General features: G+C 37.0%; 1 protein-coding gene across 4 annotated transcripts in view; it reads left to right on the top strand.

The window, feature by feature from the left end:
* Positions 1-15,448, top strand: part of LOC149084294 (dehydrogenase/reductase SDR family member 7-like) — a 164,980-nt gene extending 149,532 nt beyond the window's left edge. Inside the window, exons 7-9 of one of the 4 annotated variants that reach the window (XM_089234661.1) lie at positions 1,968-2,134; positions 14,159-14,256; positions 15,238-15,448. In XM_089234661.1, coding sequence (XP_089090787.1) covers positions 1,968-2,134; positions 14,159-14,256; positions 15,238-15,239 — 267 coding nt within the window. In that variant the 3' untranslated portion in view covers positions 15,240-15,448. Of the gene's footprint in view, positions 1-1,967; positions 2,135-14,158; positions 14,969-15,237 lie in introns of those variants that run through there. The other 3 variants (XM_089234662.1, XM_089234663.1, XM_089234660.1) reach the window with 3 other exon arrangements.
* The last annotated feature ends 1,845 nt before the right edge of the window (positions 15,449-17,293 follow it).

Raw genomic sequence — 17,293 nt, 5'->3', positions numbered from 1 at the left:
TTTTCTAGCAGTACCCACACACTGTGTGTGTGTAACGCCGTTATATATATTTTTTTTCTTATCATAAAAAAAGGTTGAATTAGCTAAGAATTTAGCACTCGAATAGACGATTTTATACTTATAATTCAACATTATTTTCAAGTATCAATTACAGCCAGAGTTTTTACGAGAACTTGACAATATTTGAAAAATTACCCCATTTGACATCAAAATTTCCCCAAGAGAATTAATTTTTCGGAATTTCATTTCTGTTTATTATAACTTAAAGCTCGGATTATATGCACTAAAACAGTGGTAAAATATGCACTTAAAAATGCAAAAATATGCACTTAAAATGCCAAAATGTTTGGTATGGATCAATGTCATACTGCACTTAAAATGCCAAAATGTTTGGTATGGATCAATGTCATACTGCACTTAAAATGCGAAAATATGCATCCCAGAATATGCACTAGAAATCTTGAAAAAGTCAAAAATTTCGAAATATGTACAAAAAATGAGAAAATATGCATTAAAAACATTACCATGCAAAAAAAGCAGATGTGTTTTTAAAATGCATCTTTTCCATTTCTTTGTGCATATGTATTTAAAAGTATTTACAAAAATATATACCACATATGCAAGTTACTTCTGCATAATTTTTATTCAGGCACTTTTTACTTTTCAGTTCGTTGTAGCTGCTCAATAACGAAAATACCATTAACAAAAGAATTTTGACGCTATTTCTAAAAAAATATTTAACACTTTGACATATCTCTAGAAATAGCCTTACAATAAAACGGTTGATATTCGTAAAATTCTTTATAAATATGTATTAATTCACTAAATTTCTCCTGCGGGAAAAAAAATTGATATGAAAATTTTATGAACAATATTTATTTGAAAAATTATTTAAAAAAATTGAGTGGGCTATGCACATATGCATTTGCATATAATCCGGGCTCTAATTATAACCAAAAAAGTATCCATTGAATACCAAAAGAAATTTAAGACCAATTCAACTATATATAAAATATCCTTTATTTTTCATTTAGACATGCTATATTCACCATATATTTCGTCATTAAAAAAAATATATACACAAACTTTTCATGTAATGTGTATCTTATTGAAAGGAAGAAAAAAGAACTAATGAGTAAACAAATACGCTTTGCTTTGCTCCGTCCAGAAAATTTTAATGTAAACTATGGATTAGATATAGATGATTGCACGATTCTCATTCGTACACAAATGCATAACATTCTATGCTAAGATGTGATTCAAGTATAGTAACAAAAATCTATTTCAAAAATAGTTTTTTTTTCAATTTCACCAGTTTCTTTGCATAAAATTGTTTTATTATTTGTAACTTCTCTTAAAAATTCATTTTTATTCGAAGATTCTTTAGAAATAAGCCAGAAAAAAACATACCAAGAACAATACAATTAATTTTGAGAATTATGTTATGAAGCAAAGTGTGAAAACCATGAAAACACATGCAGGTTTCAACGTCACGCTGGAATGACAAAAAGCACAATAATAACTACAATGTGTATCAGACGATACAAATTGAAACAGACAACTAACTGCTGTATGAGTATCGTCTGTATAAAAGCATACCTGGTATCTTCAAGTGTGTCCAGTAATCATTTTAATGGCGTTGTAGACTCTGCAATGACATCAGCGGCTGCCACATCCAAAAACTCTTGTAATAATTAATCAAATAAATCTTCTTATAGTTATTAATGTACTTTCTGTCGTTCAATCGTGACGTCCAAATTTGCATGCATTTTTCGCGATTTCTGCCCTCTTAACGTGGTTTGCGATATCATGTTCCATTGCAATTTTTTTCCTCTTGATGTCTACTAACAACCCTCTGAGTTTGTCCAATTTCAGAACACCCTGTAACCTGTATAGATTGTAGGATAAGTTTAACCACACTGAATGCACTGTATATGTGAACTAAGAAAATTATTTTTTTGCTGCAGATTTATGGTGAAGAACAGCCAGATTCTGCGAACAAAATGAAAACAGAACGATGTAGCTATTTGATCACCATTGCAATGGCCAATAAACTGAAGGAGTGTTGGATTGCACTCCAGCCTCTCCTATTCCTGTATTACCTATCACAATATTTTCCAGCTATTTTGAAAAGGTATGGCATCCAATAATTCAATTATCATTGTTATTTTGATTATATGTATATGTCTTTTTTTTTTCATATCAAATGTGGACTCAAGCTTAAAATGGGAGAACTTGTTTATGACTGAAATTGTATTTCTTGGCATAAAAACTTCACAATTAGCATCACTTCTTGAACATAACTTCGATATATTAAATGCATTAGGGCCTATCAATTTCATCAATAGATGACTATACTTTCACAAATTGTCAAGTAATCTTGATAATTATAAAAATGTATTGGATGGTGTCACTCATGGCAGTTTCCTCATTGCAGCAACTAGTGTTTGTATAAAACATGAAGGATCATGAAAACTATTTATGGTGAGATTCGATTTGTATTTTATCTCACAGGTGGCAGCACTTGTATAGCCGACGGCATCCTATTGTCACGCGTGAAATCGCGAGATAGGCGACCAAACCATCAAGCAAGTAACATGTCGCTCCCGTAGATTTTTGTTTCGTCTTATGTTTCGTGTTTTAAATAAATTATTATTTTAAGAAATTAATCAATCATCCTGAATTCTTCATTTCATACAAAATCACGCAACCTGTCAACCAAAGAACGGTGACCGCGGACTTCAAACAGGTTCCAGTTTCTTCATCGCGGCACAAGGTAATCTACGAGCGTTTCTCGTGACTGAACTTTCTGTTTCCGGGACATCACTTTTCCTGGATTCTCAACATGGCGGAAGTAAGTGCAGTTCAGATATCACTTTTCAATCACCATGATCCATTGCTGTGGTTCATAATGTGTGAAAGTACTCTTGCTGTTCCAAAACCGATAATGGAATCTGTCACAAAGTACAACTATGTTTTCGTGAATCTTCCTCCGGAAAGTGCGGCTCTTGTCTGAGACATTCTCATTAATCCGCTGGCCATGGATCCGTATGGAAGGCTGAAATTGGAACTTATTAAACTTAGTGGCTCAGTTATGCAGTAAGTTGAAAAACGTCCTGCGTTCACGTAGCAAACTCTCGTCAATGTTCCTGAAAGGCGTGCAGTCCGCATCCATGATTGGAAAACCTCTGTTGGTATCACAACAAATTCTGCAACAATGCTAAAAAGTGCATGTCGCCGTGCAAGTTTAAAAAAAACGAGTCGGGCCTAGGAGTAATCGCAACATGCTCTTTGCCACAGGCATCTTGTCGCCTTTTTGCCATGGACAGAAATTCCAAAATTTGATTCCTGATTGACACTGGATCCGATGTTTCTATCCTTCCGGCATCACCATCACAACGATGTTGCGACACCACTATGAAGCTCTCTGCTGCTAATGCTTCATCCATTAGTGTTAGTGTTTATGGTCAAAAGAGGGTGACATTAGACTTCAATCTCCGTCGTAATTTCACTTGGACTTTCCTAGTGGCAAATGTTTCCCACACCCATCATCGGGGCAGACTTTCTGTTCAACTTTGATCTTGTTCCTTATCTCCGACGACGATGTTTACTGGACAGGACGACAAAACTCAATGCTGACTGATCTTCACATTGCTGAAGTTCTCTCAATCAAACTCATAGAAGGTGACATCATCTACCACAGTCTTCTCAGCCAGTTTCCCGACATCACGCCACCACAACCAGGACAACCTGTGAAACTATCGTACATCATATCGAGACTGTTGGTGCACCTGTGCATGCCAAACCAAGACGTCTGGCTCCTGATCGATTGAAAATCGTGAAGCAAGAATTTTCAGCAGATACTTGACCTTGGCCATTTACGACCATCTAACAGCTGCTACGCATCACCTCTGCACTTGGTCCCAAAAAACGACAGTGACGAATGGCGTCCAGTTGGTGATTACCGAGCTTTAAATGCACAGACTGTGAAGGACTGGTATAGTGTTCCAAATGTTCTGGACGTTACATCTAAATTGCATGGTAGTAAAATCTTTTCCCACATCCCTATCTTTTCCCAGATCCCTATACATCCTGAAGATGTCCATAAAAGTGCTATTATCACACCATTTGGGTTATTCGAGAGCACTCAAATGCAATTTGGCCTTTGCGACGCTGCAGCCACATTCCAAAGGTTTATTGACGAGGTCACTCGTGGACTTCCATTTGTATATGATTTTGTTGATGACATACTGGTAGCCTCGAAATCACCAGAAGAGCACATCAGACATCTCAGGTTGTTATTCAAATGTCTGCAAATATATGGCCTCAGCATCAAACCCTCTAAATGTGTATTTGGTGTAACATCAATTGAATTTTTGGGTTACAAAGTTTCTGGATCTGGCATCGAGCCTTTGACAGATCGTGTTAATTGCATCCTGAACTTTCCTAAGCCAAACACCATCACTCAACTACGATGTTTTCTTGGCCTCTTCAACTTTTATTGTCATTTTGTGCCCAGAACTGCACACATCTTAACGCCTCGTACATCTACCTACGCAAGTTTTTGGAGGGAATAAAAAACAAATCCAAAAGAGCTGCTCTAACCAAGCCAGCTGATATCCTTCAGTGGACTGATCCAGCAGAGAAAGCATTTATCAATGAAAAGCAAGCTTTAGCTGGTGCAACATTGCTCCACTATCCAATTCCTGGTGCAAAGCTAAGTCTTTGGGTTGACGCCAGTGATTTAGCAGTCGGTGGTTCGCTAATGCAATCAAATGGAAAAGTATGGGAACCGATTGCATTCTTGTCCATGAAACGGACAAAGAGTCAACAGAAGTTCTCCACTTAGGACAGTGAACTGCTAGCAATGTACACTGCTGTCAAAAGATTCCGACACATGCTAGACGGTCATAAGTTCATAATTTTCACGGATCAGAAACCTCTTGTCTTCGCCTTCAAGCAAAATCCCGATAAGTGCAGCCCACATAATGGCGACACATTAACTTCATCTCGCAATTCAGCACTGATGTTCGTCATACAAAAGGTGCAGATAATGTGGTAGCTGATGCTCTTTCGAGAATAGAAATCAACTCTATTTCCAAATCACCATTCCTGGATTTTGACCTTTTTGCAACTGCTCAACAAGAGGATCTTGAATTAAACCGTTACAGCAAGACAACTCTAGTTCACTGACTTTCAAGTCAATGCCAAGTCCATTTACCGCAACAGAACTTGTATGTCATGTGTCTACAGGCTCACAAAGACCATTTGTTCCAGCGAGCTTCCACAAGACATCATTTCCACGATCTTGCTCATGCTGGTGTAACAACATCTACTCTGCTAATATCTGCAAGATATGTTTGGCCTAACATGAGAAGGAACATCAAAGATTGAGTAAAGTGTTGCAAAGAGTGCTAACGCTCAAAGGTTCATAAGCATATCAAAACACCTTTAGGCACCTTTGCAACACCCGATGCAAGATTTTCTCATTCATATAGATCTGGTTGGACCTCTGCCTCCTTCAGAAGGAAAGGCTTAACAGTAATTGATCACTACACCAGATGGCTGGAAGTCATACCTGCAGCAGACACAGTTTGTCGTGCCTTGTTCAATGGTTGGATTTGCTGTTATGGATGTCCATCAACCATAACAACTGATCAAGGACGGCAATTCGAATCATCACTCTTCAAAGAACTGATCAACCTGCTTGGCACTAGTAGGATTCGTACCACTGCTTACCATCCACAGGCCAATGGCATGGTTGAACGGTCCCACAGTGTTTTAAAAAGCTCATTGAAGGCACATGAGAATCCAAAGTGGGCCGTCACATTGCCAGCCATCTTACTTGGTCTCAGGGCAGCCGTCAAGCCAGATATCAAAGCCTCTAGTGCCAAGTTAGTTTTTGGTGCATCTTTGAGATTACCTGCAGATTTCTGCACGGATACACCCGGTCAGCTCTCATCAACATACACATACGTACAACAGCTCAGAGAGCATATGAATAGTATCAAACCATGCAAAACATCATCTCACGGGCAATCCAAAATTTATGCGCATCCTGAACTGCAAACATGCTAGACAGTCCTTCACCGACTGGACAGTTCTCTGTTTGACCATTTGCACATGGTCTGTAAGGTGCAATCAGTGCTTGACGAATACCATTACTTTCTAGGAAACAGCGAAAATCGTTAGATGTGAACTGAGGTCCATTATCGGAAGCTACAACATCTGGCATGAGTAGCGAAAATCTCACGCAGCACATCAATGGTTTCGGTGGCAGTAGTTGATGTCATTCGTCGTACTTCAGTCCACTTGGAGTAAGAGTCAATCAGAATTAGGAAGTTTTGTCCTTGAAATGGTCCAGCGAAATCTATGTGAACTCGGGACCAAGGCTTTGTCATTATTTCCAACGGATGGATTGGAACTCTGGGAGGTGCATGCCTTGTCCGTTGACAGTTCGTACATCTCCTTACGTAATTCTCAATATCAGCATCCATGCCTGGCCACCATACCAACGATCTTGCAAGAGATTTCATGCGTTCAACGCCTGGATGCGTGACATGCAATTCACTTAAAACTCGATCGACCTGGCACTGTAATAATTACTCTATTTCCCCATAATAAGCAATTCTTATGCACTGATAGTTCATTCCTTTTTATGAAATAAGTTTGGAACTGCAAATTTTTCATCTCAACAGGCCAACCTTTTAGTACCCAGTTCAACACTCTAAAAAGTATTGGATCTCTAATAGGCATTTTTGAGATATTCATAGCATGAAGTGGTAGATTTTCTAATTTTTCTATGAATAACACTTCTAATGGAGATTTGACCATGGATTCAGGAGTTTTTTCATTTGGTAATCTGCTTAGCGCATTCGCATTACTAATTTTCTTTCCCGGCTTATGAATTAACGAAAAATCATATGTGTTTAGAAGCAAACTCCACCTTAGCATTCGCGGAGATAAAATCTCTTTTGTGGGCTTATTTTTATTGAAAATTCCCAATAGAGGTTGGTCAGTAACTATAGCGAATGAGTGACCATACAGAAAATGAGGAAACTTTTTTACTCCAAATATTATACCCAAAGCTTCCTTATAGATTTGAGTATAGTTTCATTCAGTAGCAGTTAGAGTTCTTGAATCATAAGCCATTTGTGCTTCTGAACCATCAGGAAGTATGTGACTCAAAACCGCACCATCTCCAAAAGGTGAAGCATCACATGCCAACAGAATGGGAAGCTTTTCATTGAAAAGTACTTACACACAATCTGAACTTACCAATTCCTTAAAAGAATTGAAGGCATCATCATGGATCTTTGACCATTTGAATGGTGCATTTTGATCTAGTAATCTATGCAACACTTCCGCAACTGTAGCCTTATCCTTAAGAAAACTGTTATAGAAATTTATCAGTCCTAAAAATGCCTGCAATTGTTGATTGTTTTTTGGAATGGGAGTCAAACGTATTGCTTCAATTTTCGAATTGGAAGGGTGAATACCCGCAGCATTGATACGGTACCATAAAAATTCCACCTCAGTGACTCCAAAAATACATTTTTCTCTTTTAGCACGTAATCCGACATTTTTAGTCTAGCACGCATTCTAATCTTGATGGTAATTTAATGGTAATTCTAATCTTAATTAAAAACAAATTTTCGTATGAATGAGAGTCATATAAACGAGTGTTCCACTGTACTGTGGTTTTATGAGTGTTTCTGTGTATACTGAATGTATATGTATATCACCACTATGTGAATATACAATACTTGAAGAGTGATTCCGCTAATATTGAATATCGAATCTTTGTAAAAGTTAGAGGGGTAGGGAAGGAAAGAATGGCATGGGTCTGTCTTTGGGGAATGTGTTGGTGACAGTATCTCTTTGTGATGAAGCTAGCCAATGGTCACTCAAGCAGGCCATACAGTAATAACAAACCATAAAAAATACCAATCAACGCCTTTTTAGGAGGATCTGTGTTACGTGAGAAGAGATTTGAAATGATTATAACCAATAATTTCATGTTGAGAATTTATTATTCGCAAATGCGGACTCATGTAAAATTCGTTTTTGTTCAGATTTTTTTTTTTAAATTGAGTATTTGTTTTACATCTTGTGTTGTGTGCTTATCTTTGAAAAAGGATAGAATTCAACATCTACGTTTTAACATCGGAAAGAAGGTAAAATATTTTCTTGTTTTTATTTTCCATTCTAAAGTTTGTGTTTGATGTGTTTCTTTAGTGCCAGCTCAAGCTAGAACAGTGGTGACAACTTAGTAATTTTCCAACTAGATCTGGCCTTTTTCTTGGCTATTTGGATGTAAAAAATCCATCTAGTTGCTAGTTGTTTGTCTAGTCCTTATCAAAAAATTTCCTGTGCATTAGTAGCCTATTATTAAATCACACCAAAATACAGGATTGTTCCGGGAAATACGAGACATATGCAGAGGCGGGCGCGCCGAGTGCGCACCCGGTTCCCCGACTTCTAAAGTACCCCAAAAAACCCAAACTTCACACTTTTTTCTAATTTAAGGGGGCCCCAATATTTTCTTTTACACCTGGAGCAGACTTTAATCCGTCACTGGAGTTATGGTCATCCAAATAATGATTAAAATTAATTCTGGTTGCTTAAGTCCGGTTTATAGTTGTTTTCGATAAAGATCATTTGATTATCATTTAATGATTTGATCTATTTTAGCAATAATCCAGTGATTATTCTTGACTTTCAGAAATGAACATTTTTCACTGAAAATCGCATAACTCTAAAACTGTGCAACTAGTGGTAGTATAAGTCTGGGTAATACTGTACGGTGAAACCTCACTGTAACGATGCCCGATATAACAATAAATTCCTCTACAACAATAATTTTTTTCTTAATCTACAGAGCATCATTATATCAGAATTTCACTGTAACAGGGTCGGCAAGTTTTTGCCATAGGTGGAAAAGCTTCCGTAAAAACTGTCAGGATGAATTTTGCAGGCAATTTTAAACCGAATAAAGAAAACAAATCCATATTTGAGGTATTCATTTGTGTGAGAAAAAAATTTCAGAAAACTGTTTGAATTTTAAGTATTAAACTTTGTAAGAAAGGGTCCTGTCGATTTTTTCATACAAAATTTTAAAGACAAAAATTAAAAAGGTAATGTTAATTTTGCAGGGACGTTTATAGCGAATAAAGAAAACAAATCCATATTTGAGGTATTCATTTGTGTGAGGAAAAAATTCCAGAAAACTGTATGAATTTTAAATATTAAACTTCCTAAGGGAGGGTCCTGTGGATTTTTTTATTAAAAACTTTTATCGAGATATATTAAAATAGTTATGGTAATTTTGCAAAATTTTTATGTTAATTTAATAACAAATGAAGAAAATAATCCATTTTTGAGGTATTCGTTTGTGTGAGGAAAAACTTCCAGAAATTTGTTTTAATTTTAAATATTAAACTTTGTAAGGGAGGGTCCTGTAGATCTTTTTATAAAAACTTTTATCGAGGTATATTAAAATAGTTGTTTTAATTTTGCAGGGAATTTTATAGCAAATAAAGAAAAAAAATCGATTTTTGAGGAATTCATTTGTGTGAGGAAAAAATTCCAGAAAACTGTATGAATTTTAAATATTAAACTTTGTAAGGGAGGGTCCTGTGGATTTTTTCATAAAAACTTTTATCAAGGTAAATTAAAAAGTTGATGTTAATTTTGCAGGGAATTTTTTAGCGAATAAAGAAAACAAATCCATATTTGAGGTATTTACTTGTGATATAATCATCTTCAGATTCCTCGCAAACACCATCATCGGGGTTGACCTGGATTAGCGGTACTTCAATTTCACGATTTTGGGATTTTGACTGATTTTCGGGTTCAAAGTCCTCGAATTGCTCGCCAGCGATGTCTGTAAAATTCTCCAAAAACTTGACACTTCTAGATATTTCCATTCCTTTTTCATCAGTTAGCCAAATACGAAAAGCTTTCGATTCTTCAGAGTATCCAATGAATACACCTGGTTTTGCACAAGCTTCAAATTTACCCCTACTTTTATTATTATTCCAAACATATGCTTTGCAGCTGAATACTTTGAAATAGCTCGCATTAGGAATTCGGCCATTTCAAATGGCGTCTTGTAATCAAGAGTACTTGAAGGACATCTGTTTCTGATATAATTAGCCGTTAATATGGCTTCAGCCCAAAAAGAAGTAGGCAACTTCGATTGAATCAAAGAACATCGAGCCATGTGTAACAGCGTGCGATTTTTCCTCTCAGAAACTCCATTTTGCTCAGGAGTATTTTAAACACTTAATCTCCTAGTAATTCCTTCACTCTTCAAATAGTTATTGAATTCCTCACTTAAATATTCACCACCGTTATCTGATTGCAGCACCTTAATTTTGCAACCAGTTTTCTTTTCCATCAATGCTTTAACCGATTTGAAAGCAGCAAGCGCCTCGCTTTTATGTTTCAAAAATCTAACCTCACACCAACGTGAAGGATCGTCAATGAAAGTTATGAAATAAGAAGCTTTACCTTTTGATTGTGTTCGCATAGGACCACAAATATCCGAATGAATGATCCCAAGCTTCTCTGAACATCTCACGGCACGATTCGGAAACGATGCTCGGCTCAGCTTTCCTTCAATGCAGGTTTCACACACAAAAGCGTCCGGAAAATTCACGTTGACCAAACCACTGACTGATCACCGATTCACAGCCCTCTCGATATCACAAACATTTAGATGACCCATTCTTTCATGCCATCTCGCGGGATCCACTTTCCGTTTTGTTCGCGTGTCGAAAGATTCACTTGCTGTAGTTGCCATTTCACTACTCTGTAGGAAATACAAGTCCCCAATTCTGTCAGTGATGATACGCGTTTTAGAACTAGCATTCCATAAGACAGCTTTCTCCTTGCTGAAAGTTACAGTAAAGTTCTTATCACAAACTTTAGACACAGACATCAAATTCGTACGCAAGTCGCGAACATAAAATGCGCTTTTCATATATGCCTCGCCATCTCGACCGTTGAATTTGGCTTGATATCCACCTTGCCTTTTCCAAGTACTTGAATATGTCCTCTATCCGCCAGCTTCACGTTGCTTATCGTCGAAGTTTCCAAATTGCTAAATTTCTTCTGATCCTTGCACATATGACTCGTACAGCCACTATCCAAACACCACAGATCAGTTTCAATTGAGCCTACCGTATTAGTTTCCAATTTATCTGTCAGCAGACCCACTGCCGGCTTCGATAGCTCTTTCTTTTTATCATTATTCAAATAACATTCCGAAATCTTATGGCCTATCTTGTTACACCGGAAGCACCGAAACTGCTTTCTTTTCGTCAATGATTTCTTCTTGGCATGTACCGAAAAAGCACCATCACTTTGACGTTGATTACTAACACCACGTGCAACAAACTCTTCGGAAATTTTTATCCGTTACGCGTCTGGTTTCAGAAGGTCGTCTCGTGATTCGATTGCACAACGAAAGTTCTCGAAGCTCTCCGGGAGACTATACAACAGCATGATAGTCAGCAAATCATCGTCGATATGTATTTCCAGTTCCTCGAGTCGATCAACAACATCAAAAAAGTTCCGTAGATGGTCTTGAACATCTGATTCTGGTTTCATTTTTAGATGTAGTAACAACTTCAGAAAAGTTGCTTTACGAGCAGGACCTTTCGACTGATAAATGTCCTCGAGCTTCTGCCATATTTCCTTTGTGGTTTCGCATTTCTTTACTTGTTTCAACTCCGACGGCTGAATTGAAAGAATAATGTCCGCTTTCGCCTTATCATCACCATTTTCCCATCTTGAGAGTTCTGCTCCCTCGGTAGGTCAATCACCTGTGAAGTATGTCCATTCATTATTTTTCACTAGTAAAGCTTTCATCTGTATATGCCATGTTTCGTAATTTCTTCTTCCGAGTGCTTCGATCTTCCAGAATGTAACTGCTGCCATCTCTTTCATCACCACGTTGTTTCTTATCTCAAAAACAAATCCTCGCTTTCACCAAGGTCTATAGGTGTGTGCCTGGGCCCATAACCTATGGACGTCGGTGGAAGAATCAATAGACACACATTATGTAGAATATAAACATTTACTACACATAATAAAGTAAAGCGGGATTAACAAAGTTACAAACGTGCATACAGTACGACGGACAAATAGTCCACATTACCGTATGAGGGCGCTGAGCTCAATGCGGAAATTGCATTCCATAACATCAACAGGAATTTTATAGCAAATAAAGAAAATAATTGATTTTTGAGGTATTCACTTGTGGGAGGAAAAAATTCCAGAAAACTGTATGGATTTTAAATATTAAACTTTGTAAGGGAGGGTCCTGTGGATCTTTTTATAAAAACTTTTATCGAGGTATATTAAAATAGTTACGTTAATTTTGCAGGGAATTTTATAGCAAATAAAGAAAAAAATAGATTTTTGGGGAATTCATTTGTGTGAGGAAAAAATTCCAGAAAACTGTATGGATTTTAAATATTAAACTTTGTAAGGGAGGGTCCTGTGGATCTTTTTATAAAAACTTTTATCGAGGTATATTAAAATAGTTACGTTAATTTTGCAGGGAATTTTATAGCGAATAAAGAAAAAAATTCATATTTGAGGTATTAATTTGTGGGGTTTGCCGTCAAGTAAAAACCTGACAGATGGCAGCACGGATACTGGCAGAAGGAGAAAGTCTTTCTGTGAGGACACGATATATCTGTCGACACCACTGATCTAAAAACGGTGAGTTGTTCGTCTTCAACCATTGAGTTCTCCATGTGCCATCAACGCCGTCGCATTTCTCTTTCCGTGTAAATACGTTTTAATAAATAATATTCATCCCCGTGCCGCTCTCGCCTTACATTTGTGTGAGCAAAAAAATTTCAGAAAACTGTTTGATATTTAAGTATTAAATTTTAAAGGAGAGGTCCTGTTGATTTCTTCATAAAAATTTTTTAAGAGGTAAAATTAAAAGGTAATTTGAATTTTGCAGGGAATTTTATAGCGAATAAAGAAAACAAATCGATATTTGAGGTATTCATTTGTAAGAAGAAAAAGTTCCAGAAAACTTCGAATTTTAAATATTAAACCTTGTAAGGGAGGGTCATGTGGATTTTTATATAAAAACTTTTATCGAGATATATTATAATAGTTATGTTAATTTTACAGGGAATTTTATAGCGAATAAAGAAAAGAAATCCATATTTGAGGTATTCATTTGTGTGAAGAAAAAATTTCAGAAAACTGTTCGAATTTTAAATATTAAACTTTGTAAGAAAGGGTCCGGTCGATTTTTTGATAAAAATTTTTTAAGAGGTATATTAAAAAGGTAATTTGAATTTTGCAGGGAATTTCATAGCGAATAAAGAAAACAAATCCATATTTGAGGTATTCACTTGTGTGAGGAAAAAATTCCAGAAAACTATGAACAGGCTAATCAGAGACCTAACAACTTTCTCGCAAAGTTTAAACACAACTGACTGAATCTCCTTGTGTGTGTCTGAGCCTGTCTAGCCTGCCATCTTGTGAGCGCCGAACTATTTATAATCCCGACAGAAACTTCGAGAAATAGAATATTCCACAAAATTCTATCTTACAGTTTCCTAGTCGGTGGTGCTACTGTACGGAGGGGTTGGACCACTGTCTGGAGGAGTGGAGCTTTCTAGAATGTTCCAGATAATCGCTTGCCTATGCGCTAGACCGAAACCGGTATCAACTGATTCAGACATTTTGAGAGCCATCAGAAGAAATCGCGCCATCTGTCGTCGATAGTTCGTAACAATATTTAAGTATTAAACTTTGTAAGGAAGGGGTCCTGTTGATTTTTTCATAAAAAATTTTTAAGAGGTAAATTAAAAAGGTAATGTTAATTTTGCAGGGAATTTTATAGCGAATAAAGAAAACAAATCCATATTTGAGGTATTCATTTGTGTGAAGAAAAAATTCCAGAAATCTGTTTGAATTTCAAGTATTAAACTTTGTAAGGGAGGGTTCTGTCGATCTTTCTATAAAAAATTTTATCGAGGTATACTAAAATAGTTATGTGGATTTCAGGAAATTTACTCTCCGTTTTTTCAAACGTTACAAATGTATACGTACTTTGTGAGGTCTGAGTATGAATTTAGAGTTAAATTATATTTATGTTTATATTTATAGCAAATATTAGTTTGTTTCTTTGCTGTCTAGTTTTCCTCCCGATCCACAATCAGCGGCAAAGTACAGATCTGGAAGCAAATGAAATTTCGAATATTTTCCAGCATGATTGTAAGTTGTATGTTAGATACATATTTTTCATCCAAGTAGGAATTTTTTAAATGTAAAAATATATCTCTGTTTCGGAAATATCCCTCAGTTCGATTCAAATTAACTATTTATTACGGTTGTTTGCAGTTTCGTTTCATATTCGGTATATCTCTTACTCTCAGAGCCACTTTAATTGAGTATGGTACCCCGTTAGGTCATAATTTTTTCACTGGTTTTTCGCAGTCGTCATTTTAATTACACATTCATAATAACATAAGTACCCTTATTTCCCTCTTGTGAATAATTGAATAATGGCACACAATAAATATTTTACACTTTATCACAATCAGCTTGTTCGATCAATCAACTGATGCTAATTTCTGTTCTTTTGTTAAACCAGGTGATACAAATGTATCAAATGTATTTAACGCGACAAAATATTTCCCTAACTTTTACTAGAAAGCCTGGTTGAAGTTATGAAATCCAATTTCTAATGACCTTCTGAGTATTGTTTGTCTGTGTTTCCATCTTTCTTATGTGTCTAAAGCTTTCTTCATGATTGTATGCAACTAATCGTTGAAAATGTTCGACATTTAAGTTTTCCGGCCCATTGAAAATATTCTCTGCTGTTCGCATACACTCAAACCTCTGTTTCTGTGTGGTGGATATAGTGACCGCATGAAGGAGAACGCATAAAAACTTCACGAGCAGCTATAAAAAATATTTTTCGCAATACATTAAAAAAGTATCCACAAAAAATTGCACGTAGAAAATAACTCAAAATCTTACGAAATAACACTCTTTTTGCTAACTCAATGCTTAGCAGCTACTTGGAAACTACTCGCCAAAGCTTCTGGAATCTGATTTATTTACACATGCGAACATTTTTAAATATTTTATTCACATATGTATATATTTTACACATACAAAGTTTTTAATGTTACAAAATGTATAACCAAATGTGTAACCATCCTTTGTATTGTATTATCTATTCCTAAATAGAATGTTTGAAATACCAATCTGTTTGAAGTTGTTTGAACGTTTCCATGCAGATACGATGGAAAAGTTTCTATCACTTGTACGCATATTTGTATTGTTTTATATATAGAGGTATTGTGTGAACTGAATAAATGTTAAAAAGTTCTAACTACAATGTCATTCCTAATTTTGGTGATATCATTAAAAAGTACAGACAAATATGATGTCATTTGTTGCTCAACAAGCAAGAAATGTTTTTATTGAAGCTATTTATCTTATTTATGTACACTGCTGGCCACTCAAATTGCAACACCAAGAAAGACAAGAGATATCGCAACAATATTTATTTTGTAGATAACATGTTGACCAAGCATCAAATGATTAAATTTATAGACTTCTGTGAAATGTGGTTCCTGCCAAAATCAGTAGCCAGAGTAGCCGCCATTGTTGGAGATCACCGCTGCCACACGCCTCGGCATTGATTCAAAGAGACTTTGGATGTATTCTTGGGGTACAGCAGACCAAGCAGCTTCCACGCGTTGCCAAAGTTGATCTGGTGTGGCAGCTGGGGATGTAATCTGGGTCAATCGTTGAGCAACCATGGACCACATGTTTTCTATCGGCGAAAGATCTGGAGAGCGAAATCTGGCGATTGACGAAGAACCTTTGGACAATGCGTGCCACGTGTGGTCACGCATTATCCTGTTGAAATATGGCTGTGGGCAAGCCCTGAAGGTAAGGAAGGACAACTGGCTCCAACACCTCGGAGATGTAGCGCTGGCTTTTTAAAGTACCGGCAATGCGTACTAGAGGAGTGCGAGAGTGATATCCAATACCGCCCCATACCATAATACCCGGTGCAGGACCAGTGTGGCGGTACATAACGCAGCTGTTCAGCATCCTCTCTCCACGGTGTCTCCAGACTCGAATCCGACCATCGTGGTGTTGCAGACAGAAGCGTGACTCGTCAGTAAAGACAATTTCATTCCATTGTGCCATCCACATCCTTCTTTCATCGCACCATTGGCGGCGGAGACGTCTGTGGTTCTGCGTCAAGGGTAGACGAAGCAATGGACGTCTTGCGGACAGACCACTCTGCTGTAAACGGCGTCGAATGGTACGCGCAGACACTGGATGATGCGGTACAGACTGAATGTGCTGTGCTATGGTTCGGGATGTGGCTGAGCGATCCGTCACTGCCGTACGCACAATACGCCTGTCATCACGTGAAGTGGTGCACTGAGGTGGATGCGATCGAACACGTCGGTCCGTCGTACCCTCCTGCATCCAACGATCACATATCTGCATTACAGTTGTTTGGTTTCGTCCAACACGACTACCGATTTCCCTGAAAGATAATCCACAATCTCGGCAGGCCACTATCCTTCCTCTGTCGAACTCGGATACTTGATCAAAAGATGATCGCTGTTTTCTACGAGGCATAATTGATCGTTTTTTTGAAAAAACCACGAGAAAAACACAATTGCCGTACTTCAAATCGTCGAAATCTCCAAGCCTTAAATAGCGCTTTGAAGTAGCGCATCAGGCGCGCGTGATTTGCGTCTGCGCTGAAATTCTAATCATTTGCATATCTCACCTCCGCTAATGCATGTTGTAAATTTCATATTATTTGGATGCTTCCTTCAGGGTGTTGCATTTACGGTGGCCAGCAGTGTATTATGACACTAGATCTATGTGCCAGATTTGGCATAGAAACACTGTTTTCACGATCTCGAACTCTACTACTACTTTGCTTAAAAAATTAACAAAAAAAGTTATAAGTCTGACTTTTATTATAAGACTTTTATATAAAGAAAAATTATATATGCCTCTTGAAATTGGAACTGAATATACCCCTCGGTCTGATAAGACCAGGGGTCAAAATTATCTTGACCTTATTAATGATCACGCCATTAGTGATCCCTAAGATAAAAGAGATGTAGGCCCCTAAATAATAAATTTTGGGTCTGGCGCTCTGCATAAAAGTTCACGATCACTATGCACATACATTCGCAACGCTGCTGCTCTCATTCGAGAAGCATGAAAAAATGTACTCTCCTTCAAACGAATTTTTAGAGGA

The sequence above is a fragment of the Pholcus phalangioides genome, unplaced genomic scaffold (assembly GCF_987345545.1).
Source record: "Pholcus phalangioides strain wild (caught in Gottingen) unplaced genomic scaffold, Ppha-v1.0 ptg000008l_1, whole genome shotgun sequence".
NCBI classification, from domain to species: Eukaryota; Metazoa; Arthropoda; class Arachnida; order Araneae; family Pholcidae; genus Pholcus; species Pholcus phalangioides.
This window is presented reverse-complemented; position numbering and strand designations above follow the sequence as displayed.